This window comes from Colias croceus, chromosome 21 (assembly GCF_905220415.1).
Source record: "Colias croceus chromosome 21, ilColCroc2.1".
Taxonomy (NCBI): Eukaryota; Metazoa; Arthropoda; class Insecta; order Lepidoptera; family Pieridae; genus Colias; species Colias croceus.
The window spans coordinates 7,772,430-7,798,822 of NC_059557.1; the positions used below are offsets into that span (position 1 = coordinate 7,772,430).

At 33.7% G+C, this 26,393-nt stretch overlaps 1 protein-coding gene across 2 annotated transcripts; it reads left to right on the plus strand.

The window, feature by feature from the left end:
- Positions 1-1,069: 1,069 nt before the first annotated feature.
- Positions 1,070-20,852, plus strand: LOC123701388 (coronin-7). 2 transcript variants are annotated; one of them, XM_045648840.1, is made up of 23 exons: positions 1,070-1,146; positions 1,469-1,837; positions 3,563-3,749; positions 4,053-4,256; positions 4,828-5,049; positions 6,179-6,306; positions 6,900-7,040; positions 7,665-8,153; positions 9,063-9,165; positions 9,560-9,670; positions 10,846-10,966; positions 11,489-11,587; positions 11,926-12,023; positions 12,274-12,387; positions 13,209-13,457; positions 13,828-14,087; positions 14,722-14,843; positions 15,411-15,549; positions 16,896-17,027; positions 18,283-18,357; positions 18,693-18,828; positions 19,396-19,508; positions 19,978-20,852. In XM_045648840.1, exons 2-23 carry the CDS (start codon positions 1,529-1,531, stop codon positions 20,068-20,070), a joined length of 3,645 nt encoding a protein of 1,214 aa, XP_045504796.1. In that variant the 5' UTR covers positions 1,070-1,146; positions 1,469-1,528; the 3' UTR covers positions 20,071-20,852. The 2 variants fall into 2 exon arrangements, with proteins under 2 accessions (XP_045504796.1, XP_045504797.1); XM_045648841.1 differs by lacking the exon at positions 7,665-8,153.
- The last annotated feature ends 5,541 nt before the right edge of the window (positions 20,853-26,393 follow it).

Genomic DNA, 26,393 nt, shown 5'->3' on the forward strand with positions numbered 1-26,393 from the left:
ACTTGTTCAACTCACGTTCAACTATTTTCTTGACTTGATTTATTTGTTGTCATAATATTAAATACTAGATTTCCGCCCGCGGCTTCGCCCGCGTTTGCAAAGGAAAACCCGCATAGTTCCCGTTCCCGTGGGATTTCCGGGATAAAAACTATCCTATGTGTTAATCCAAGTTACCCTCTATATGTGTGCTAAATTTCATTGTAATCGGTGCAGTAGTTTTTACGTGAAAGAGTAACAAACATCCATATATCCATTCGCCTTTATAATATATATTAGATATATACTCTGTGATATATATTATACAGTATTATCTATGGTTGTCATGAATTAGGACATCTGACATCACACGAACTAGGTACGAAGCGCGCCAAATGACCGCGTCGTTTGAATAATAATTGTCGAGATGGGGTTTTTAAAACATTTTTTTTCTATTCTTCTAATTACTTTTTGGCTGCAAAATTTTTCTCCCTAAAATGTTGTAAACGTTGTAAACTATCGGATAAGAAAATCATGCATATTCCATAGTAAGAAGTTCTAAGTGTATATACACCTTTATTTACAAACTACGAACATAGGGTTGTATGCTGCATCGATTACAAATAAGACTCAACACTGTATCGATTTTTACACTGATCGATATTGAGATGCGATTATGTTTCTCTGGGATTAGTTTATCAAGGTGGTGTGGTATAACTTCCATGTAATATTACATAATTCGGTTGGATACAATATATAAATTAAAATTAAGTACCGTTATTCGTAATACCAGACTTTTTGTCATTAAAATGAAATGGTTTATTGGTTTTGTAAGTTTTATTGTGACAATACCAGAAAATACACAATAATAACAAAATTAGCTCAATTGCTAAAAATTAAAAATGTGCAATGTAACGTGCGTAAAATAACATTTAAGTATGTAATAGATGAATAAAATAAAATAATTTAAAAGATATAAAATATTAATTTCATCATTCGATTTTAAATCGATTATATTGTACTGCATACGAGTGGAATCGTACTGCATTGACACATTGACAGGAATTTTATTATCGATCTGCACTAAATGTCGCTACAATTGAAATGGCCGACGTTTAGGGGGAGTGTCTACCAGAAATTTGTTTTCTAATTGATATTTTAAACGTAGAGGTGAGATAATTGTATTACTCATTAACTTCCTTAGTAATAAATTAATGTACTGGTACAGTTATTTATTGCCTGAGTACTGTTTACGAGTTTTGCTTAAATCTTTTCATATCCGGTCGCAACCCGGCCAACTTATTCAAAACAAAGTGCATATAAATTATTTAGAGTGTATAAAATCTTTCTCTCGTGAAGATTTCCATAAGAAGAGACCGGTAATAAGTAGACTAATAATATTTGTCAACATTCTTTATTATTTACTACAATTTATTATTCATATGCACTTTATTAAAATTTTACCTTTGTCTATAATGTTTTTATTTTTTAGGTACACCGCCTAAGGCTGTAACATTCCAAATTAAAGACTGAAACATTTTATTGGCTCAAAATGGCTTGGCGTTTTAAAGCCTCTAAGTATAAAAATGCAGCGCCGATCGTGCCGAAGCCCGAGGCATGTATCAGGGATATATGTGTGGGTTCGTATCAGACGTATGGGAACAATATATGTGCGTCGGCAGCGTTTATGGCGTTTAACTGGGAGCATGTAGGCTCCAGTATGGCTGTTCTGCCTCTGGATGACTGCGGCAGGAAGAGCAAGACCATGCCATTGTTGCATGCTCACTCTGACACTATTACTGATATGGATTTTTCGCCGTTCCATGACGGTCTGCTGCTCACTGGGTCACAGGATTCATTGGTGAGTTTCAAAGTTATACTTTTAGGGATGGTTCAATTGTTGAATAGTTACTCCTGTTAAAATAGTATTGTGGTTACATTTTTCCATTCAATTCAAACCATATTAGTATAAATTATTTTATCATTACCAATTATCAAACTTTGATAAAAACTAAGTGAAATAAATAACTATTGACTTGATTGAACTCATTAAATTGTATATTTTTTGTATATTGTCACTATTATTATTTATATATTTTAATCACAAAGACAATTTAATGACCCTACAATTATACCCTCTACCTTTAATTAGACTGTGATTCTAAATAGTGTTCTATTTTTATCTCCATGTCCATCATAAACAATGTTTAGATTGAGCTGCAAAATCGGTACATAGTAATTGTATTTGGTATATGTTCAATTTTCGTTAACCTATATGTGGACTGAAGCATTGAAAGTGTTTTCACCTTTCTAATAGCTTTGAGCGCCGCTAAACTTTGTTGTTTGAGATTTTTTAATGATCTCTGATAGTAATTAGTGATCAAATCATTCAGTGTTCTTAGACAAAGGAACTTGGTAACATTTTAGTGTTATTGAATGTGTTGCAAACAGATGTTGATTTTATTTTATTCGTCAATGGATTCTTATAATTAATTTTTTTTGACTGCATAGCATATTCTGTCATAAGCAATCACATCCTGTTCAATATTAACTTAAATTGTTTTAAATGATCAAACAACAAATAAATTATATAAGTGTATTGAAAAATAAAAATTAAAAATGTTGAATAACACTGTGTTTCCCAATATATCATGTTATGTGCGCCAAAACAATGTTTTATTGCTCACTTAATACGATTCTATTTTGATATAGTCGTTCTAAGGTTATAAATATTTTTTCAATATCAGTTATAAAGAATACAGAATATTTGTTTAAGCAGTAATGTGTATGTTTACTTTACTTGCTGAAACAATACAACTTGTCCTGCTTGTTATGAATAAAGCCTACAAATACATACAACAGTTTTAAAATTTAAATGCTATGAAGGAATAGGACCAACATTTTTTATCATAACTTTTACAGTAATCTCGTTTTCACTGGAAATATACTCAGTTCTATTTTTGTGGAATAGATAAGATAGAGAAAGTACTTGCAATGGTCAGAATTACATATTTGTTTAAACATTGATTGAATAATCCAATTATTTAATATTAAACATGTAAACACAATACATCCTGATGTATTTAGTTATAATTAGATAAGCAATTAATTTCTGACTACTTATAAGTTAAACACAAATGATCGATTAATTAAATTTTTTTATGGAAAAGATACTATAAAGTTTAAACAATATCTATATTTATTTCATACTAGCTTTCCGCCCGCGGCTTCGCCCGCTTTGTCCAAAACCTAATAAACTATATACTAAAACCTTCCTCTTGAATCACTCTTATCTATTAAAAAACCGCATCAAAATCCGTTCCGTAGTTTTAAAGATTTAAGCATACAAAGGGACATAAGGACAGAGAAAGCAACTTTGTTTTATGCTATGTAGTCATAAGATATTTCTGCACTGAATTTGTGTATTGAATGACCAATTTAAAAATGTTAAGAAAAAATTGTTAACATAACTGTGAACTCATTGTATGTTCTATTTATTCATTTCTTTATATTTTTTGTTGACATAGCTGTGAACTCGTCATAGATACTATTTATCCATTATTTTTATATGAAATTTGATCTACAGGTAAAAGTATGGCACATTCCACCTGAGGGCCTCAAGGAGTCTCTCTCGACACCTGAATGTACTCTGTCCCAGAAACAGAGAAGAGTGGAGAATGTTGGTTTCCATCCTGTTGCCGATGGCTTGATTCATGTTGCGTCGGGACATGAACTTGCGCTGTGGGACTTGACGAAGCAGAAGGAGGCTTTTGGTAGGTTTACTTTTACATTTTGCGTCATTGTTTGTAAGAATGTATGTATGTTTGTTACTCTTTCATGGATATTGTTCTTTCATACCACTGAATGGATTTTGATGGTAATTCGAAGTGATGTTTATAAACCAGAACAACACATTAGCTATTACTTTTGCACGCGGTTTCGTTCGCGATTTGGAACTTTAAAATTACGTATATTTTTAGTTTTGTCTTTCAATTCAACCTTATAATAAAGTACATAATATCTTATTATTATAAATGTGATATGTAAAAATATTCTAATATATTTTTTGTTAACAGTGAACAGAGACCACACAGAAGTGATACAATCAACATCATGGAAGAAGGACGGCAAGCTAGTAGCCACTTCTTGTAAGGATAAGAAGGTGCGAGTGTTAGACCCGCGCGTCGACTCGCCCGTGCTGAATGTAGCGAACAGCCATCAGAATATCAAGGATAGTAGACTTGTGTGGCTCGGAGATACGGATAGGATTCTTACTACAGGTGAGGGTTTTGTATTGTATTTTATCAATAAGACGGCAAGGTAGTATCGTCATGCAAGGATAAGAAAGTGTGAGTTTGGACCCTCGCGTCGACTCGCCCGTGCGTTAAAAAAAGGAGGAGGTTCTCAATTCGACCGTATATTTTTTTTTCGATAGACCTATTATAGGTAAGGGTAATGGGCATGTTTCCGCAATGCGGCGAAAAATGCGTATTTTACGCGTATGCTCGCTGTTGTTGTATTCGTAACAGTGACATATAGAAATGCGAAACATATTATTCACAATGAATACCTGTAAACACATCACACAATACACAATCTATATATATAAAACTCAAAGGTGACTGATATAGTGATCTATCAACGCACAGCCCAAACTACTAGACGTATCGGGCTGAAATTTGGCATGCAGGTAGATGTTAGGACGTAGGCATTCGCTAAGAAAGGATTTCCCGAAATTCTTGCGGGAACGGGGAAACACGGGGATGCACGTACAAAGTCGTGGGCGGAAGCTAGTCTTAAATAAATTGTATGCTTACTAAACAGAAATTTAAATTGTATCCCCTCTTACAGGTTTCGATTCAGCGCGTCTCCGTCAAATAATTATTCGCGATATACGCAACTTGTCCCAAACTCAGAAGACATTAGAACTAGACTGTTCCACCGGAGTGTTGATGCCGTTGTTTGATCCAGACACCAACATGTTGTTCCTCGCTGGAAAGGGTGATACGACGATATTGTATATGGAATTGACTGATAAGGAACCGTACTTGATTGAGGGATTACGACATTCTGGTGAGTTATTATTATTTCTATATGTTTGAAGATCGTATTTCACTAATTATTAATACTCTTGTTTCTAAAATTTTCTTGCAAAAATACGATTGATGAAAAAAATAGCCAACTCTCAATGACCTATTATACTAGTAGACGCGGCATACGCCAACATCATTGCACTAAAAAACAGCATAATTAATTCATACCTACTTACTAACGCATTATCACCAATACAGTTGTTCTCTCTTTCACTCTCACGCACGAGACATAATACATGTCTCACTCATGTACTTCGTAATAACAACTGCCGATTAAAATACAAAAAGAACGTCCAGCCACGACGCTGAATGGTGCGTGACTAAGTGAAACTCGGGCACTTACCTGAGTTTTTTCTTGCCAAAATAGAGAGCGGGTAACGTATCTAGCTCTTTTATATATCATAGGCCAACTCTAATAAATATGGAATTATTACAAATGTATACATTTTCTTATTTACTTTTGATACATTATTTGCTAATTTATAAATTTTCATATTCAACTAAGACTATCAAATATGTCTCGTATTAGTTATTCTGCCCGCGGCGTCGCTCGTTAGCGCTTTGTACGGTTGTAGTTCTCCATTCATTCTTTATGTTTTACTTTCGTTACGGAAGTCTTCTAAGTGAAATGCTTCATCTATGTTTATATATTAAATTCATAGGTACTCGATTTAAGATGAAGTGACTTTTGTGTTTATAAAATTAGTGTATTTTCAATGTTATTGATGGAATCAATTGAATTACTTTATTGCCTGAGTAGAAATATATTTCTGTCGTGTCGACAAATATATTTAATAAGGCTGCACTCGATCCATTTTAAAAAATAAAGCCGTATTTAACTGATGCTTAATTACATATGAAAAATAAATATAACTGCTGTATAGCGGTCGTCATTTAGTTAAAGATCTAAAGTAATATGGTCTAAGATCCGAATATAAGTCGACCTGCAACGGCGTGATAATAGAATGAGACCAATTTTATAATAAATTTAGTGTATTAAAAAATGTATTAAAAATGGGTTGACTGGGAAAATCCTGGAAATACATAGTTTGTATTAAATTAAACAATTAATATATTTTTAATAATTTAATTATATTATATTCAACCAGGTGAACAAACAAAGGGGGCTTGCCTCGTGCCCAAGAGGGCGCTCCGTGTTATGGAGGGCGAGGTGAACCGCGTGCTGCAACTAGCTGGCTCCTCTGTAGTGCCCATCATGTATCAAGTGCCGAGGAAGGTTTGTATATTCAAACTCTAAACACTATTCAATTAGACTTCTTTAAAAACACTCTTGAATTGTCATAACATAGTTTTACAATTTGCCACCAGTTATTTTGTAGTAGTTAATTTGATAATTTCTCTTGGAAAGTTCTTTCTGTTATGGTATTTTGGGAGTTTTTATTATTTAAGTAAATAGTTACTTGTGCTATAAAATACAGTGACAATCTAACTGATAAATCGGGTTCCAAATTTATCAACGTATAGTATCGTAGTTTTTGTGTGTTTTGAAAGAATGTACAAATATAGAAAGTACTCAAAAAAAGTCATATTAGGATAGTATAAATACTACTTCTTTTATATTGTATATCTACACTAATATTATAAAGAGGAAAACTTTGTTTGTTTGTTTGATTGTTACGAATAGGCTCATAAACTACTGGACCGATTTTGATGAAATTTGGCACAAACAATCTTTAGACCCTGAGAAAGAACATAGGCGGCATTTTTATTGCGAAATATGTACCACGGGCGAAGCCGAGGCGAACCGCTAGTATTATATATAGAGATATTTTCGATAAATAACATCGATAAATAACATTACATTTACAGAGTTACCGCGACTACCACGCGGATCTATATCCCGATACGACGGGCGCAGTCACTTACCTCAGCGCACCCATGTGGCTCGATAAACAGGATTATCCCGTGCCAAATATATCCTTACATCCTGATGCCAATAATTCTACACAGGTATGTTGATAAATGGTCGGATTTGCTAGTTATTTTTGGGGTAATATTTGAGCGTAGAATGGAACTAATTTGGGTAATGATTAAAAAAAAATTGGGTGTATAAAATAGTTATCCTATGATCAATGAAATGAATCCTTTACTAACTTTATGGTTAGTAATAAGCAGGGGAAATATGTGTAAAATTGAAGTAATGTTTTAGGGACTGTGTATTGAAATAATTGGTTTTACATTAGACTAACATTTTTTTAACTTTAAATGTTTCCCAACTAACACAAGTAATTTTCTTATTTACACGTATTTGCAATGAGTTACGGTTGCAAATTTTAAAATAATAAAAAATAATTAGCCATTTACAGGATTTGATTTTTTTTGGATATGTGTGATTTTCAGTTGTGATATTTTTTTGGTGTGTGCTTTTTAGTTTTCGTTTTTATTTCGTAGTGTCCCGTAGTTAGTGGTTTATTTTGGGTGTTTTAGTTCAGTAAGTAATGTTTTTAATTTTTTGTTTATTTTTATTTTTTAAGCTTCTACATTATCTGCTTTATTTTATTTTTATTTAAGTGTTGTCTGCATGGACATTGCGAAAGATTGAAGCTTATGAGTACATACAGAAAATTCTTATAGGTACACCGCGGGAATTTGGAAGAGCTCGTCAAGAACATACTAGCTATGCCGGTTCCTAAGAAAGGTGACTCTAAAATTGTCACATCCACAACAGAAGTGAAGTCAGTAGCTAAACCGCAGACTATACAAACACCAGAGAAAGAAGAAGATAGAATCGATTTCATAAACGTCAAAGATATCATCAAAGGCATGGAGAAACAGAAAGTGGAACCAAAGGAATCCTCAAAAGAAAATGGCTTCCACAAGAAGATAACGGATAATGGGTGTGACGAGAAGAAAGATTATGAAATGGAGAAAGCGCAGAGTTTGGACAAAACCGACTCTGATTCTAGTGAAACGTTGTCAAGGAGTAATAGTTTGATTAACGGTATTCAGGTTCCAAAGCCGTTGCCTAGGTCTTCGATTTCGGAAGCTGGTTCTGCGAGTGATGATGTAGAGGCGCCTAAACCTAAGCCCAGGACCACTGCTATGCCTGTGTCGGGATATAAGGTATTCGAGTGCATTCAGTGGGTGTGTTATTTTTATTTTTATTGATTTTTCTTGTAAAATTTTATTAAGCTATTGCATGCATAGCTTCTATCGCAGGCCTTGAGCGCGGGGACCGAGTCGAGAAATTCCGTAACGAAAAACCTCACGCTCCCCACTCCGACGGGCGGAGGTGTGCTTAAAGGCATAGCATGCAATAGCTTTACCGCGGCAGTCCCCGAGTGACACGCGTTTTTTTTTTCTTATTGGAATGTTGTGTTAATTGTTTTCTGTTCATGTTGCGTGTTATGCGTTCTTTTTGATTTTGATGTTGTATTTAACTCGTATTAGAAACGAAAATGACTCAAAAATATTTTTTATTATAATAAAATATTTTTTGTGTCGAGGAAAGTTTTGGTTTCTTAAGCTTTTTGTACATGTCTCAAAATCAAACAGGAAGATATGCTGAGAATTCTCATTTATAAAGCATTTGAATTCTATAGAACTAAATATCAATGAAGAAATGTTTCTTTGAAAATTTTACAATGTTCCGCTATACCATATTTGTCTGATAAAAACACATTTATTTAGCGTATATCTGCACGTATTTTAATGTATAAGAGTTTTTGTTTGTGTTATTTTTGCGTTTTAATAAAACAGACACGGCGTTTTATTTTTTTTGCTAGGTATATAGTTTTTTTAGCTTGTAGATGTACTGATGTATTAATTAGAATTATTATACTGTGTGTTAGATTTAAATCAGTAATAGGCACTTTTATTAACTTTTTAAAATTGTGTGCCTGAAAAGTGCCTGTTATTTTAAAAAATAAGAAAATTTAAGTTTATTTAAATAATTAATATCGTATGATTTGACTTCTATATAAGAGAAAAAATACTGTATACTAAGTACTATAATATTTGGAAACATTTCAGCCACGTCTAGGTCCGAAGCCGTTTTCCGCGTCCGCCGGCAGCGAAGAATTCTCCTTCGATAAAGTTTTTTCAGTTCCCGCCGTGCCGGGAGTCAAGAGTGATGGTAAATGTAGTTTCTTATTTAAACCAGCGAGTTTGTTAAAAAATAGTGATGGTTAATGAATATAATATATATTTAAGCGAAAAATATGTGGATGCAGTTGTTTTTGGAGTAGTTTTCAACTGAAATTCAAAACTATTTATTTTACACAAAGTTTTCATACATACATAGCAGGTGCTTGGATGTATTTAGCCGTTCATTGTGTGTTCGTTTTGATTTTAATTTTTGTTAACGTATTATAATTTATAGCTATGTATATAATCATTCAATGTATGCTTTGGTTTTTTAACTGTTAGTACAATGAATGTTTCAATAAATGAATAAATGAAATGAAAAAAGCATTAAAACCATTTTATTTAATTTTAAAAGAAAATAAACAGCTCTAAATAAATTGCAGCTACATCACCCGTATCTGGATCGACGCCAGTGACGTCAGCGCCATTGTCTAAAGATGAAGAAAAAGAGAAATCTTTATCTCCCACTAGCGATGTAGAGGTTGCTCCTAAAGGTGAGAATTTAGATATTATTTATTTATTAATTCATTTATTTAACTGCTGCAGATAGTAGTAATGAAATCATGGGCGTAGCCACGGTGGGGCATGGTGGGGCGCTTGCCCCACCCAGGCTTTGACCTGGAAGGTACCTAACCAAATCTAAAAATTGAATTATCCAGGTACTAACTACTAAGCTTAATATCCGTAAGAAAATTCACACTCGATTCTCGAAAGTCGACAGTCGACACAGAAAATGAGACCAAAACATTAGTATTATTTACCTCTACAATGACTGATTAACAAATAATTGTCATACGCCCAGCGACCAAACGGCTGAAGATTTTGGATCACAAACACCTTATTGTTCACCTACCACATCACGAAATAGATCCAAAATGCGTTCGCAAATGCCTTGGCAAATGCCTTGGCAAATGCCTTCGCAAATGCCTTCGCAAATGCCTTCGCAAATGCCTTCGCAAATGCCTTCGCAAATGCCTTCGCAAATGCCTTCGCAAATGCCTTCGCAAATGCCTTCGCAAATGCCTTCGCAAATGCCTTCGCAAATGCCTTCGCAAATGCCTTCGCAAATGCCTTCGCAAATGCCTTCGCAAATGCCTTCGCAAATGCCTTCGCAAATGCCGGCGGCCGTGCCACCGGCATTTGCGGTTCGAAGACCTGGATATGACTTTGGGTACATACAGTTGCTAGTTACATATTATTTTTTTATTGTTGCCCCACCTTGAGCCCATGGCTAGCTACGCCCATGAATGAAATATTTATAAAGTATTGTAAAATCAAGTATTTCGTCTGTCGATCTTTTCGACCCGCGTAGTTTTTGAAACTGTTGAACTGTTTCTGGATTATATCTAATGGGAAAAATGATATAGATTACTAATTTATTAGTTTTACTAGCTTACCGCCCGCTTTGTCTAAAACCTAATAAATTATATACTAAAACCTTCCTCTTGAATCACTTTATCTATTAAAAAAAACCGCATCAAAATCATTTGCGTAGTTTTAAAGATTTAAGTATTTGTTTTATACTATGTAGTGATAAAGACTTTGTTTTATACTATGTAGTGATATAAGGTTAATTTTATCTTATTTACGTACATTGTGCATACATCTTGAACATTTATAGATCTTGTTTTTATAATAATTCTTATCTAATATCGCCCAATAATTACAGAAGAGTACACAAACGGCAAGTCGGACACGAGCGTAGAGGAGGAAGTAAACAGTTCAGACTCTGGGTACATTCCCAAAACGCCCAGTACAGCAGATAGGAGGAAAATGTTCGAGACTACTGAGTGAGTATCCCGTGGATTTGTGAAGTATTGAAATAATGCTCTTTATTAAAAAAGAGTATTGGTATTAATTTACACAATAAAAAAAAAATCCGCACACTTCTTAATACGTATGTGAAAATTAAGCCCTAAGCCCTTTAACTTAAAATTTAAGTTACTAAATTATTTTACATGCGAAAATAATATTATAATCATAGACAATTTTGGTGATCCAACTCATTCCGTAAATTCGATTGAAATATTATTTTTATACTTTATGTAAATTTTAACGTGCTATTTATTAAAAAGCTAATCCATACTAATAATATAAATGCGAAAGTAACTCTGTGTGTTACTCAATCACGCCTAAACTGCTGAACCAATTTGCATGAAATTTGGTATGGAGATATTTTGATACCCGAGAATGGACATAGAGGACATCATCAAATGGCTACCTTTTATTGCGAAATATGTACCACGGGCGAAGCCGGGGCGGACCGCTAGTATAATATAAACGAATATAAATGAATGTATGTATTGTTGCAGTGGTGTGAAGTCGATAGCGGACCGTCGCCGCGCGTACGAAGTGCGTTCAGTGAGCGCCGCGCCCGATACTGAAGCCCCGCCTTCACCCGCACCACTAAGGTATTTTATTTTAATTGTAGTTTTAAAAAAATATATAAAAACCTGCTTTTGTGTACGTAGTTTAGGTTTTAGAATTATCAGGTGTTTGATTATGAAAAGTATTGTATTTATTTTAATAAGAAATTCGAACGTAATAGTTTGTAAATTGCGGATCGAAAATGTGACAAAAATATTGTTGTCTCAGTTTATTGTTCCCTCTTGATCTCAAACATTTGAAACTTAACTGATATTAAAAGTGTCTTGTGTTCAAGTTGTGTACAAAAAATGTATAGTATAATTATAACACAAACGCATACTTACATAGCCATAATATGCATAAATGTAATATGATTTTTTAGACGCAGAGACTCGTTAAAATCCCGCAAGAGCCCCGACAGAGAGGAGAAACGCTCGTCCGTGCCAAATGTGACCACCAAACGTACTTCTACTGTTTTTGGTATGTATTTTATGAATATTTCATTTACTTGCACTTTTTTATATTTAAACAGCATAAGTAAAGTTTTCATTTTATTTGTCTTTGAATGATTTAAGATGTTGGAAAGTTTAAGAAATTGGGCATTTTAATAATTTACTTAGGTGTGCTACAGACTTAAGCTTTGGGTTACTATCGCTTTTAAACTTTCAAATTATTGAGTTTCCTTTCAAACCATATAATACGATAACTATAAAAAAATATCTTTACGCAGGAAAAGTATCAAAGTTCCGCCACTTGAAGGGCACGCCGGGCCACAAGTCGACGCACATTGAGAACATCAAGAACATCAGTCGACAGATCTCGGGAGAGTGCCACGGTTTTTGTGGTATGTACTTTTATATCTTGTAGAAATATTGTCTATATAATATTCGCTAAACTGTAATAGCTCACCTGTTCTTACAAGCAACGTACATGTAATAAGTTATTTTAATATCGCCTTTTAAATAGTTTTAAGTAAAACAAATATTAATTTTTAACCGACTTCAAAAAAAAGGAGGAGGTTATCAATTCGGCCGGTATATTTTTTTTTTATGTATGTACACCGATTACTCCGAGGTTTCTGAACCGATTTACGTGATTCTTTTTTTGTTCGATGCGGGATGGTGTCGAATTGGTCCCATAAAAATCTTATTCGGAAAGGCCCAGTAGTTTTTATTTTATGAGCATTTTTGTCTGTAGGTATTTGTAAATTTTGCAAGTGCAAGTTTGAAGTCGGTTGTTTTTAACGCAGTTATCACTTGTTTTAAGCCTATTCCTAGTCAATTCCATTACACAAAAGTAGCATATGTTGTGCATTGCCCAGTACTGTTCATAAAGTGAATTCGAATAAACTCAAATGTGTGGCGTGCACAACACAGTGCGGTTCTTTATCTACTTTTTACAATATAGATATTAAACTGTGGCACTACGGTCCACAGCGAACGATGCTGCGTGGTACGACTCTCCACTTTTCTACACTTATTGCCACTCGATTATAAACCTAAACTCATTGCATTACGGTTCACAGCATGCACTGCTCTGTGATTTATTTTAAATACAATCGAACATACACCTTAATACCTTGTAATACAGTTCCCAGCGCGAAACGTGTGCTGTGCAAATTGCCATTGAAATATAGACTTTAACTCCATACACTACGGTCCACAGCGAACGGCGTGCGCTGCGCAGTGCCAATCAACACAGTGGGCGGGGGCGGGCGGGTAGCGGTCATTGAGCTACCCGTCGGGGCTTCCCCCGCCGCCCGCGCAGCCCCCTCGCACCCCGCGGCGCTACACCCCCACGCGCTGTTGCACCCCGCGCCCTTGCAGGACTTCGCGTTCGACCCCTTCCGAGTTGATAGGCTGCTAGTGGCCTGTGATGATGGAGCGGTGAGGGAGTGGATCATACCGGAGGGTGGTGAGTGAAGGCAGATTTCTAAACGATGCATATTGTTATTATAAATTATGTTGATTTATGTACATCGGGACAAAAAATACATGTTCTGTTTGTTGAATAGAAACTAAAGTCTTACTATCTGTTTGTCTATTTCTTATGTATAGCTTTTTATTTAAACTGCTTTTTTTTATTCGTCTTTGTTTACATTTAAATTATACTTTATTGTACTTTGAGTAATGTAAAGTTCTATAATTAATAATAATTTGCAATTAGAATATTTATAAATCCTGATTTTTGATAATGTTAATTATTATTGGTTCTTTATTAACAGTCACTGTTCATATTTCACGTAATTTTTACACCAAATACTAACAATACTCATTCCCCACAGGCCTAACAGAGTCAACGAACGAGCCAAACCGCACGTTCTCAGCGCACCCGGACAAGATCTACATAATACGGTTCCACCCGACCGCCGCGGACCTGCTCACGACCGCGGCCCACGACCTCACGGTCAAGCTGTGGGACCTGGCCCAGGAGGTCCCCACCGCGGAGGTCACGCTCACGGGCCACACGGACCAGATATTCGCGCTAGATTGGTCCCTGTACGGGGAGTATCTGGCCACCGTGTGCAAGGATGGACTGATTAGGGTGAGTTTGTAAAATGTGAGCGACGAAGTTTATGTAAATGAAGGTTCTGTTAGTTTGAATTAGAACTAGAGTAATTTGATATACAGAATTACACTTTGAAAAAATTGATAAAATTAAGAATATAATATTACAGGATTTTATAAGTTAAATTTTTTCAACGGAGAAATGTTTCTTCCCGGTTCCTTTCCATAGATAATGCTTTCCGAATCGGTGGTAAATGTTAAAAATATGTTATGACATTACAAAAGTGCTTCTAGAAGGAGACTTATAAAATACATAAATGTTTCGATATTATTTAAGAAGCACACTATAATTTCACTTAATATTTCATTCCTCCATATTCACACCTCTATAAAGTTCTCGCAAACGACGTGTCAGGCACAAAGCATACATAATAAAATGAATACGAAATATTTTTTTTTTCAATGTATTGTTCTTAAAAGTGTTTAGTTATAACCCATTGAGCCCCGAGCGGCCCGATCTGGCCACGACACAATAGATTTTCTATTGTGTCTGTGATTCCGGGGATAGATTTTCTATTGTGTCTGTGATTCCGGGGGCTGAGTTATTAATGTAAAATATTTGTAAAATAAACGTATTTTCTTTATTTCTAATAACACTATTTTATTGTCAGGTATACAACCCGCGCGTATCATCAGAGCCGATACGCAGCGGTGGTGGTGTGCTAGGAAGTAGAGGCGCACGTATCGTGTGGGCGCTCGGGGACACCCACCTTGTGGTCACTGGGTTTGACAGGTACGCATGTACACACATACAGTGTCATAACACACATAGATACGAGCACACAGAAAGAGAAACATACGCACGCACACGAAAACAGACACGTATACAAACACGTACGGTGTATATTTATCTTAGGTACAATCCTTTCTCTCAAAGACACTCCACCCTATCATATACATTTAAACCAATGATTATAATATTGTATCGAAAGAACGCGGCATTTTGAAGTGAAACTTTTTTATTATTTTAGTGAAACTTATTTAAATTTAGTGTAACATTTTTTCGTTACGCGTCATCTTTTACTTATCCGTACCACGCGTGATTCGACGTATTTCTGTAATTGCATATAGTAATTTATTTTGAGTTTTCAAGTTTCACTTCTTACGTGTTTACTAGTACACGCACACATTTCTTTTTTTAATTTAATTTTCAGTTGCTTATTAACATGCACATAGCACAAGTTATATTACTATGTAGCGTTTGTCCAATTTAGCTGTTAAGCCAGCAAAACTTTTTATATGATTTTTACTTTCATACCTTTAAAAAAACAACTTGTATAAAGTATACATAAATTCGCAGAGTATCCGAGCGGCAAATACTACTGTACCGCGCGGACTCGCTCGCGGCGCCGGTGTGCACGGTGTCGCTGGACGTGTCTCCTGCTATCCTGCTCACACATATCGATCACGACTCGGGCACACTCTTCTTGACTGGACGGGTGAGTTACAAATATAGATATAATGATTTTGTGATGAGAACGAGGTGTTATTAAACTTTTGTAGTTAATTCGCGTAATTTCCTATGCTCTCAAAAGTAATATTATTTCTCGCTTTTGCAGCAAGGGGGTTACCGTGACGTTTTATAGCAGTACTTATTCTAGTGTGTGAAAGTGATGGGGCTAGATGATCGTCTTTGGAATAAGAACTGTTTTATGATGTTACTGTAACCCCGATAACTTAAGATTTTAAGGCATACATAAAATTTGTGTTTGATTTTACGCGAGTATTATATATTTAGAAATTAAAGCCATTAGTCGTTCAGCCTGAACGAATGATTTCGCTCGTTGTAAAGTGTGCGTAACGTCGGGTTAATTATTAAATGAATAAATCGTGTTTAAAAAAAATCTAAATACCATTTTTTTAAATCTCCATAATATATTTACCTTCTGGATTCGACGGGGAGACCTTCCAGGAAAGGGCATATTTATATCTCGAAGGCCGGAAATACATTTACGGTGACCCTATCATCGCAAATGCGGGCGGCGGGCTTCACTTTCTATCAGGTGACCCGCCTGCTCGTTAGTCTGCTTTAAGGGGCTGATAAGACCAAATTGAAGTTATTTGAGCAGTTTTTTAAGAAAAGATATTTATTCTAGCCCGCCAAAAAAAAAAAAAAAAATGTTAATATTCATCATATTTCGAAGACCGTGGACGGACTCGATACATAATTGGACGAAATCGGCTCGATAGAAAATAATTGCAAAGATTGGTCTTAAAATCATCATTAAAAGATTCTATGTGTTTATTTTTTTGACGTACGGGTCTGCAATTTAAAACACGAAGTTAACATATTCATACCTGAACCTCTAACGAGTCATATTTCGCATATGACCCACACTTTTCCTTAAATCACATATTTTCTTATTATTTTCTTCTACGACCTGGCCCCGCCCAGTAACAGTGATATATTGCGCTCTCGTTTGCGCACACTGTCTAATTGTATGGGAGTAAATGAGAGCGCAATAACTGTTAAATTGGGTCTTGTCAGCCCCTTAATGATAAAAAAAATGCGTATGGAGGAGACACCACGAATAAAATCTGTGCGCCATTTTTTTGCTCTAACTAAGTTTCAAAAATTATTATCTAGTTAGGTACTTACCGATGAAAGTTATTCCTTTGCACTTTTCCGTATTATTTGTGCAATATAACACAACACAAGGTAACACAAACGAAGGCATATTTGATGCGTTTCACTTTAAAACAAATAAAAAATGAGCGTGCAGTTGAGCGGAACATAAGTGATGTAGGCGGTGTCGTCTCCATATGTATATCTCAATGTATACAGGGCGACTCGACGATCTACTGCTACGAGGTGACGTCAGAGGCGCCGTACCTGTGCGCGCTGTCGCACCACCGCGCGCCCACGCTGCACCAGGGCATCGCCTTCCTGCACAAGCACATGCTGGCCGTCGACAAGGTCTGCTGTTGTTGCAATTAACTGCTTTTTGAAGCCAAACTTCTTTATCGGGGTTGGAAAAAAATTTAATGTAACATTTTTGAAGTGAAACTTCTTTATCGGGGTGGGAAAATAATTTAGTGTAACATTTTTGAAGTGAAACTTCTTTATCGGGATGGGAAAAAAATTTAGTGTAACATTTTTGAAGTGAAACTTCTTTATCGGGGTTGGAAAAAAAATTTACTGTAACATTTTTGAAGTGAAACTTCTTTATCGGGGTTGGAAAAAAATTTAGTGTAACATTTTTGAAGTGAAACTTCTTTATCGGGATGGGAAAAAAATTTAGTGTAACATTTTTGAAGTGAAACTTCTTTATCAGGGAAAAAAATTTAGTGTAACATTTTTGAAGTGAAACTTCTTTATCGGGGTTGGAAAAAAATTTAGTGTAACATTTTTTCGTTACGCGTGACATTTTTCCGTCACGCGCCATCTTTTTCTTGTCCCTACCACGCGTGATTCGACGTATTTCTGTAAAGTTGCATGTAGTAAATTATTTTTTGAAAAATAAGGTCATAAAAAAGTTTCACTTCTACACATACACATTTTTTTGTTAAAAATTTTTCTCAAAGTTTTTAATAGACAAATATTTGTTTTATTGATTAATCCCACTTCTGAATATAAAAAAAGTCATGACAATTTTCTGTCACTTTCAATGTGGCAAGTGAATTTTCGAAAAACTTCAAATGCAGTTCTGTTTATTTTAAAAAATAAAGTAATGTTTCGTTTAGCACCTTTGCCATCTCTATCTACAATTGTAAAAACTTTTCTTCGAGTGCCCATAAAAAAATCACCCTGTATGTTGTTGCACGAGTGCTTTTATTTCGCGTATAGTGGGCAAGAAGTGTCAATTTTATATTGTAACGTATTCTATGGCAATAGTATTAGTTTTTCTGTCCAATAAAAGGATATAGTAAATAAAGGAGATAGTAACGTAAATATTTTTATTTGTTATCTATTTGAGATCAATATATCAGGGGCCTTAGACAAAGTAACAATTACAAAACGATAACGAAGTTAGAAATCGCAAAATGTATGGGATTGACATTAGATAGACCACGTGATCTAACGCGGCGTATGTCAATCCCATACATTTTGCGATTTCTAACTTCGTTATCGTTTTGTAATTGTTACTTTGTCTAAGGCCCCTGGCCTTTTTTAAATCTTGTATATAAATTTAAAAAAGTATGTTATTAACACAGTCATTTTTCATATGCAGGTAGAGTTTGCGAGAGCTCTCAGATTGACAAACGGGAATGTGGAACCTCTGTCATTCACAGTGCCTAGGATTAAGGTGAGACAGTATTTTTATTTTTTATTTTATATATTTTTTGTAGATCAAAGCGAAATGATACATTATTTGAACTCATACAATGCATTTAAGTCTCATCAATTTTTATAGTGTATAAAAGAATTACAATCTCTTCCAATAAGATAACCTCGTTAAGAGTTCTTTTAATTCGCATTTGATAATATTTTCAGTTTTACTGAGTTTCATACATTTAATCATATTTTTACTAATGGTGTATCTTATAATTTGCTTATTTGATTCTTACCTAAATTCTAAATTGTACAATTACATAAAAGGGACACTTACTAAAAAATTAACGATTAAATAAATTTGTACAGAGTGAACTATTCCAAGACGACCTATTCCCCCCAACCCACGTGACGTGGGAGGGCTGGCAGAGCGCGGCCGATTGGCTGAACAACAAACCCCTGTCTCCCCGCCTTGTGAGCCTGCAACCGCCGGGAATGGAGCCGCGTGAGTACACAAACTCAAACATTTATTTATTGAACAACACTTTATTAAAAAATGCTTGTCAAAATACAGATAAAAAATAATTTACCACCGGCTCGGAAAGTACAGAGCAAAACCGGCAAGAAGTTTGTTGTTTTTCCATAATTTTTTACACAATATCTACATAATATTTATCATAATAATGATGCCAAAGAACTTTCCTGTGGTCATCATCATAATTATATTCATTAACATCATCATCATCATCATTTATTTCAACGAATTTTCTATAGAAGATACATGTATATCCTCTACTCTTTAAGCCTTAAGAAATTGCATCATTAATTAAAAACTGAAGGTCAATAGTGATGGATTAACTTTAAAAATTCTATACGCGATATTATGTCAAATTTAAATACAAATTCACATTACACCCCATGATGATCATCATGGAAGTTGTTGTTAAATGTGATGAGATTTATTTATTTAAATCAATCTCGAAGGACCAAATTTTTACATTTGAAAGAATACGACCGATTACAATATTTTTGAATTTGAATGTGTATGTAAATTAACTTATTTTCATCCTAGTGTCAGCGCACACGGCTCCCGCTAACGCGGCGAAGGAAAAGCCGACGCAAAAGCCCAAACCGGACCTCATCAAGTCGCACGTGCCTATGGACCCCAAGGAGAAACAGGATAGTGTGAGTGCTTTTTAATCTTTTCTGTAGTAATGTTCAGATTAATCGATATTAAAGCCAATATAAGGGCTAACTGGATGTTTGTCCCCTAAAGAGTCGTTTTTATATCATTTTAAACGGACCGATCTAATTCTGTCTGATACTTATCAAGCATCAAAGAGTAAAAAATAAATATTGTTTACAAATATTTATTGTTTCAGGTTGATTCTGTAATTAGAGCCTGTTTTTAAGTTTTTCGAACTATATTTATGATAAAAATTGGCTGTCAAGTAAAATTTTACCTTTGTACAAATTTTAAATTATCTATTAATTCTTAAAAATTATCCTAAAAGTAATATGTTGCGTAATCTGGAAAATTTTACGAAAAATTCAGGTTTGGCTGTTCAGATTTTTTTGTCGTTAATTAATACAATAGGTATTCTTCATTATTAGTCAAATATTTTGTAGTCAAATATTCAAATTCTTTTTGCAGATAATGAAATCCATGAGCGCCAAGGTGACAATGAATTTGAAGCTAGAACAGGACAGCATGGAGGGCGTCGACGAGGCCGAGTGGGACCAGTGAAGCGTGTACACCCTATACTGGGATAATTACCGCGTTTTAACCGCTTTAAAACGCGTTTAAAACTTAGACTATTTCAAGTATCCATATGATAATAATATGACGTAATCAATGGTTTGATGTGGATTTTTTTGAGTATTGCTGGATCCTTGTAATTATTGACACGTTTTTCATGTAATTTAGAATGCAATTCGACATTTTTATTTATGATAATCGATATTAATTCACGTAATTTTTTTTTTGCAGTTTAAAGACATGAAATGAAATGTGACGTGAGCAAAGATGCATTTATAACCTTTCGTTTAAGATACACACTTGGTATTGCTTTTCACTTATAAATATTTGCAATAATACTGGAGAAATTAACAAATTTTGGTTAAACATACAGTTACTTATACAAATGTTTATATATCTCTATATCATGACAACAAGAATATTTATGATATAATTGGAAAAATATTCAAATAATAATAAATAAACCCAAATTTGGTATAACTCAATAATATTACACAGCGATAGGTGTTAATTATAATATTGCTTCTTGGATTTTTTAACGTAAAAATTTGCTTTTTTAACGTACTTTTTACGTACAATTTTTAATCGCCATATTTCAATATAATGGGACATACATCTATGATAAGAATAAATACGAAAATAATGCGTATAAATGAAGTCCTACTGGTATTTTAAAGTATTTGAAAATTTAATAATGACATATCTAATTCCCTTGAATGGTTGTAGACTTGAAACGTCCAATAATGCTTGATTAGAGTGAGGGTTGAGTAAGGCTTCAAATTTTTATCATAATCTCTTCGCTATTTTTAAATTTTATTTGAAACTTAAGAATGAAAAATAACATTAATTTAATCAACAAATAATTATTATTAGTCCTTGGAAAAAGACAGAACACTAATTTTCTTATGAATTTATAAAGAATAGAAAAAATTTGAATGCCATAAAAACAAAAATATCAATTTCAACTAATTTTCTTATTGAATATGAAGTGAATCCCTTGAATCGAAAGTGACTGAGTATACCTTAAGACTACTCTTTTTTTTTCGTGAAAAATACCCGTTTGAGTATAGGATGAATATGTCGCATGCTGTCTCTTTCATTTTAATGTAGAATCACACGAAAAACTATCTTATAACATTTCAATGGTTTAGACTTAGTATAGGCTTTATTATGAAATGTTAACTTTAACAACTTTTGACAAATGAAGTTGCTGGACAACTTTTTAGAAACACTGAATTGACAGAAATTTTCATACGAAAATTTAAATAATAATTGACGATTATTCAAACACATTACAAACACAGACAGACAATCCAAAATGTATATTCCATTTTTTTTTTTAATAGGAAGAGCTGCAATAAGTATTGCTTGTTTTTTACTTCAATATTCATACTATTACGTAAGCATACGTAATTTAAATTCTATTGAGATCTATTCCTTTATTAAGCTATTGCATAGCTCCTATCGCGGGCCTTGAGCGCGGGGACCGAATCGAGACATTCCGTAACGAAAAAACCTCACGCTCCCCACTCCGACGGGCGGAGGTGTGGATTGAAGGCATAGCATGCAATAGCGCAACCGCCCCAGTCCCCGAGTGACACACGTCTTTTTTTATCAAATATACCTGTCTCTTTCTTTTGTTTTAAAGAATATGAGAGGGCATTATACAGTAGTTTTTATGAAATAAGGTTTTGATATTAAACAATGTTTTGTCTCATTCCTCATGACGTCGGATTATTATTAAAGAGGGAAAGAAAAAGGTTATTAGAGACAAAAGCATTTAAATTGAAAATAATTTTTCGCTGCATTTTTATACAATATATTATAACGGACCATGGATTATGTTTATAAGATTTTGAAGTGAAACTTCTTTATCGGGGTTGGAAAAAAATTTAGTGTAACATTTTTTCGTTACGCGTGACATTTTTCCGTTACGCGCCATCTTTTTCTTATCCCTACCACGCGTGATTCGACGTATTTCTGTAAAGTTGCATATAGTTAATTTCATAAAGAAGTTCATTTTAATTCATAAAGAAGTTTCACTTCTTACGTGTGTACAGTGTACACTAGTACACGCACACATTTTTTCCAATAAGAACTTCTTCCTGTGTCTATTAATTCTTCTTATAGCATAAAATTGCATATAACGTCACAAATATATGCACTTTTTTATAAATATGTTTGATTATAGCATTTTGCTTGTATGTATTTGGTACCTATTTCTCGAGTATTTCAATGAATTTTAGTTAGAGTATTACATATTTAGATATGTATTGAATATTTTTTTTTACGGATTTAAAACGTGGTATAAACAAATTTTTAATTCAGAAATTACTCCCAAGAAACTAGAAAAAATGGTCAAGAAATGGAAAAAAATCTGTAATCAGCAATTTTACAATGAATATCTATTAATATTTACGGTTTAAACCGCGATTTAAATCCGTTCTATTTATCAATTGACTTAGTTATACATCTATTTAAATAGTGTTGTGATCTCGGTGACCAAAATATTAATAAATAATGCTCATGTATTGCTCACTGAATTATAAGTAGCGTTTTATCCACAAATATTGTAACAGTTTTAGAGTTCCGCCGTACAAGGAACTATTAGTTACTTTTTACCTTATAGTAAATGGTATTCTTACGTTAGAACGATTTTGAACCTTAATTTGTGTATGTTAAGGTGCAAATTAGTTTGTCTCATGTTGTATATTTGTTTGAATAGACGCAGTTATAAAAATAACGTATTTTTAGGGCAATAATGAAAAATTGAAAAAGGATACCTTTTAATTCTAATTCCAGAATAATTGTCTATAAACACAATTGAACTTGACTTAAAAATAATGTAAGAATCCTATATACTACAAGTAAATAAATTATTTGTATGAAAACTATTCAGTGACAGTTAGTGATTAAAAATAATGTGAATGAAAAAAATAGACTCGATTACCTCGTTTTTGAAACTACAGTTTACCAAAAACAGAGATCTAGTAATTTTATAGCTACTCTTTACCCATACAAATATGTCTAGTAATATTTTTAAACATTTTCATACTCTCACTAAGCACTCTAAAAAACTAATTATCTTCCAACTTGTCTTTAATAATTAAAAATAGCGTTTTACTTACATATGACGTCACTCACAACATTCCTACATTTGCCATATGAGATGCATTTATTTATTATAACTACGCACTTTTTTGTATTTTTATTAATTATATTTAAAATACGTTAATATAAATTGTAATGACGTAGATAAGAAAATGTAGGGTACTTCTGATTAATGGCGCGTCTACACTAGGGCACAAATTGTACTGATGACTTTTGTCGTTACTTGTAATTGTGCGCTAGTGTATCCGGATCTTTAGGGAATTGAATTAAATGTAACCGGTATATAGTCATCATTTATATTTATAGATTTGTAAATGAAAGAAAGCGTTTAGTACCGCTAGTTGATGCCATACAGTTTGCGTTCCTATCGTCACTCGGAACAACACATCACGTTTTGCTCAAAACGCCAAAGGATCTTTTTAACATTATTAGAGGTTTATGGAGTATATTATTATATTTCGATTTATTAGTTTTTAATAAAAATTCACACGAGTTAGCTCTCTACGATGCTATTTCTTTGATTTATGCAGTGTAATGAAATTTCAGAACGATTTTTGTCTTGATGTAATTTTGACCGGAAATCTGACTAAGTATTTTTTTTATTTACAAACGATTTCTAATGACATTTCCCATTTGCATGTATTAGTTAGGTATTGAATTACTTTTAGTGTTGAATATGAATCTCATTTTGTAATTTTGAGCTTTATTTAATTATTATAATTAGAATATATTATATGCGTTAACGGGCCTATTATTAGCTTGTCTCGCTCTCGCACAATACGTGCGACAGAGATGGATGTACGTACGTACGCTTTATATTACTTAAAACACTTATGTATAGTTGTAATTTTATTCGCTAGTCAAAAGTTATTGTAAAACTTATGATATTTTCAAATGTATTACTTTGAATTAAGGTTTATATTTGGTTATTGGGTAACATCAGGAATCGGTATTATTTTGAATCGGTATATTCTGTAAAAATCAATTATAACAAGACATGAATTTCTTTTTCTTTTTCTTGACATGAGGTTTAATTTATTGGTCAATTTCAGCTGATCCAGATCGTTATCGGTTCAGCAAATGAATGTATCTAATACAAACGAATACATATCTACATGATTCTAATATAATATCGATGACTGATTCGCACTGCACGTATAATCATATCAAACTTGCAACTTCGCACCGACTTCTCTATTTATTTATGGTTTTACATTTTCTACATATATACTACATGTTGTGAATGAATTATGCGCTCAATTTGTTTTACATTTTTATGTAATTTAAATTTAGTATTTTGTACCGCGATTCTGTTATGAAAGTGAAAAATGTTTACAATGTTTTTAGTGGTATTGCATCAGATTTATCGTCCGAAATGCATGGAGGTATTTTCAAAAATAAATCAAACAACTGAATAAGACTAAGGCAATAAACCTAAATCTTATGTTGACCAATCCTTATATTAGATCGTATCATGACTATAGTTCAACGAAGAGAAAGTGCCTAATGTGATAATAATTAGTTTTGCGCATTATAACTGTTTATTTAGTTCCTTGACTTAAAGGACCATTTGTCATTGTAATATGAACATACCTCCATGCATATCGAAGATAAATTTGACAACTTAAGCCAACATATGTGACAACAGATGTAGCCATCACCATCTCCATCAAGAATTTATCGAGCCAAAGAAAATGTTAATTGTTAAGCAATTGCATACATTTTTTTTACAAACTGAATATCTGTGTTTAATTCCATGCAAATGGACCCGTCGAAATAATATTTCACTGGGTTTTTTAATGAATGGAATCGCGTGCAAATGAAATGAAGCACAAAGCATTGGCTTTTAATCCCGCTCCGTGAAGTTGTGAAAAGACAATAATCGTTTTGTCCATTTGTTTTTTCACAGTGTGACTGCTACAATCGAAATCGGTGCCAACCCTTTGTGATTTACATACAATTGGCGTAATTAAATGTTGCCAGGTCTGATAAAAATGTATTGGGGAGTGATGGTTTTGTATCTTTCAATTAGACAGACAAAAAGTCGCTGATAATTATAAGAATTTAGCATTTTTGTGTGCTACGCGATTATGTAGGTAACTCAATGTTATTATGGAGAAATAATCGTACCCTTTAGATATTTTAGGATCATATCTCAATACATTTTTATCAGAAGAACAGTAAGGTAATATGAATAAAAAAATGTCAATAGTGTGATTGCGTGTAGTTTTGTATTTTTGTATGATCGTACACATACTGATATCCCTAGTGATAAGTCCCAATATTTGGATATATTTTTATTTTGCATTTTTTTATTAAACTCTCGCTAAACGTAAATGTTGTTTTTATATACCCGTCGTCCGTCCTTTTCCTGAATTTCCTTGAAATTAGATTTATTGAGCTTTTAATAAATAAGTATTGACTGAAAAATAAAGTTAACATTATCTCCTATTTTAAAGAAGAGGTTTTTATATTATTGAATGTCGTAAGCTAAGTGCGCCGCCCAAATACTTCTGCAACCGAGGTTACGAGAACATAAGGCGAGTATTGCAAAACCATAACCAAAGCATAGAAATTGATTAATTTTGTATCAGTGATAAATTATTAACCACTACTACGTGTTATTACTCATTACCCATTGTTCCCATTTGAAATTAGCTCCAATCAAACCTTTAAAAAATGGTTTTCAAGGTTGGTTTATTGAACAATTGTCCGTGAAAAGGTAATTAACATTTGATCCCTAGAGAAATACGCTAAACAATAGAAGCACGCAACTCTATCAATTCATTTATTTATTCAATGGATTAATTAGGGCTCCGTGGGAGTACCTATAATGACCACCCACTCATGTTGGATAATGCTGAAAATAGTGATCGTCTTTTCTACACGATTCCAAATGAGTGTAATGTCATTATCACTACATAGTATGTATAAAACAAAGTTGTTTTCTCTGTCCCTATGTCCCTTTGTATGCTTAAATCTTTAAAACTACGCAACGGATTTTGATGCGGTTTTTTTAATAGATGGAGTCTAAGGATGGAGTGATTCAAGAGGAAGGTTTTAGTATATATGTAATTTATTAGGTTTTAGACAAAGCGGGCGAAGCCGCAAGCGGTAAGCTAGTTTAGGTATACGGGTATTACTGTATAAGTATCTTATTCGATTAATTAATAGCCAAGTGTGTGCAAAATTCATTTTAG

Excerpts from the sequence above, each read along its gene's own strand:
- LOC123701388 (XM_045648840.1), top strand. The coding sequence starts at position 1,529 with ATGGCTTGGCGTTTTAAAGCCTCTAAGTATAAAAATGCAGCGCCGATC. Across the intron at positions 11,588-11,925 it reads CCTTCACCCGCACCACTAAG|ACGCAGAGACTCGTTAAAAT; the intron begins GTATTTTATTTT and ends ATGATTTTTTAG. Across the intron at positions 13,458-13,827 it reads GTGGATCATACCGGAGGGTG|GCCTAACAGAGTCAACGAAC; the intron begins GTGAGTGAAGGC and ends CATTCCCCACAG.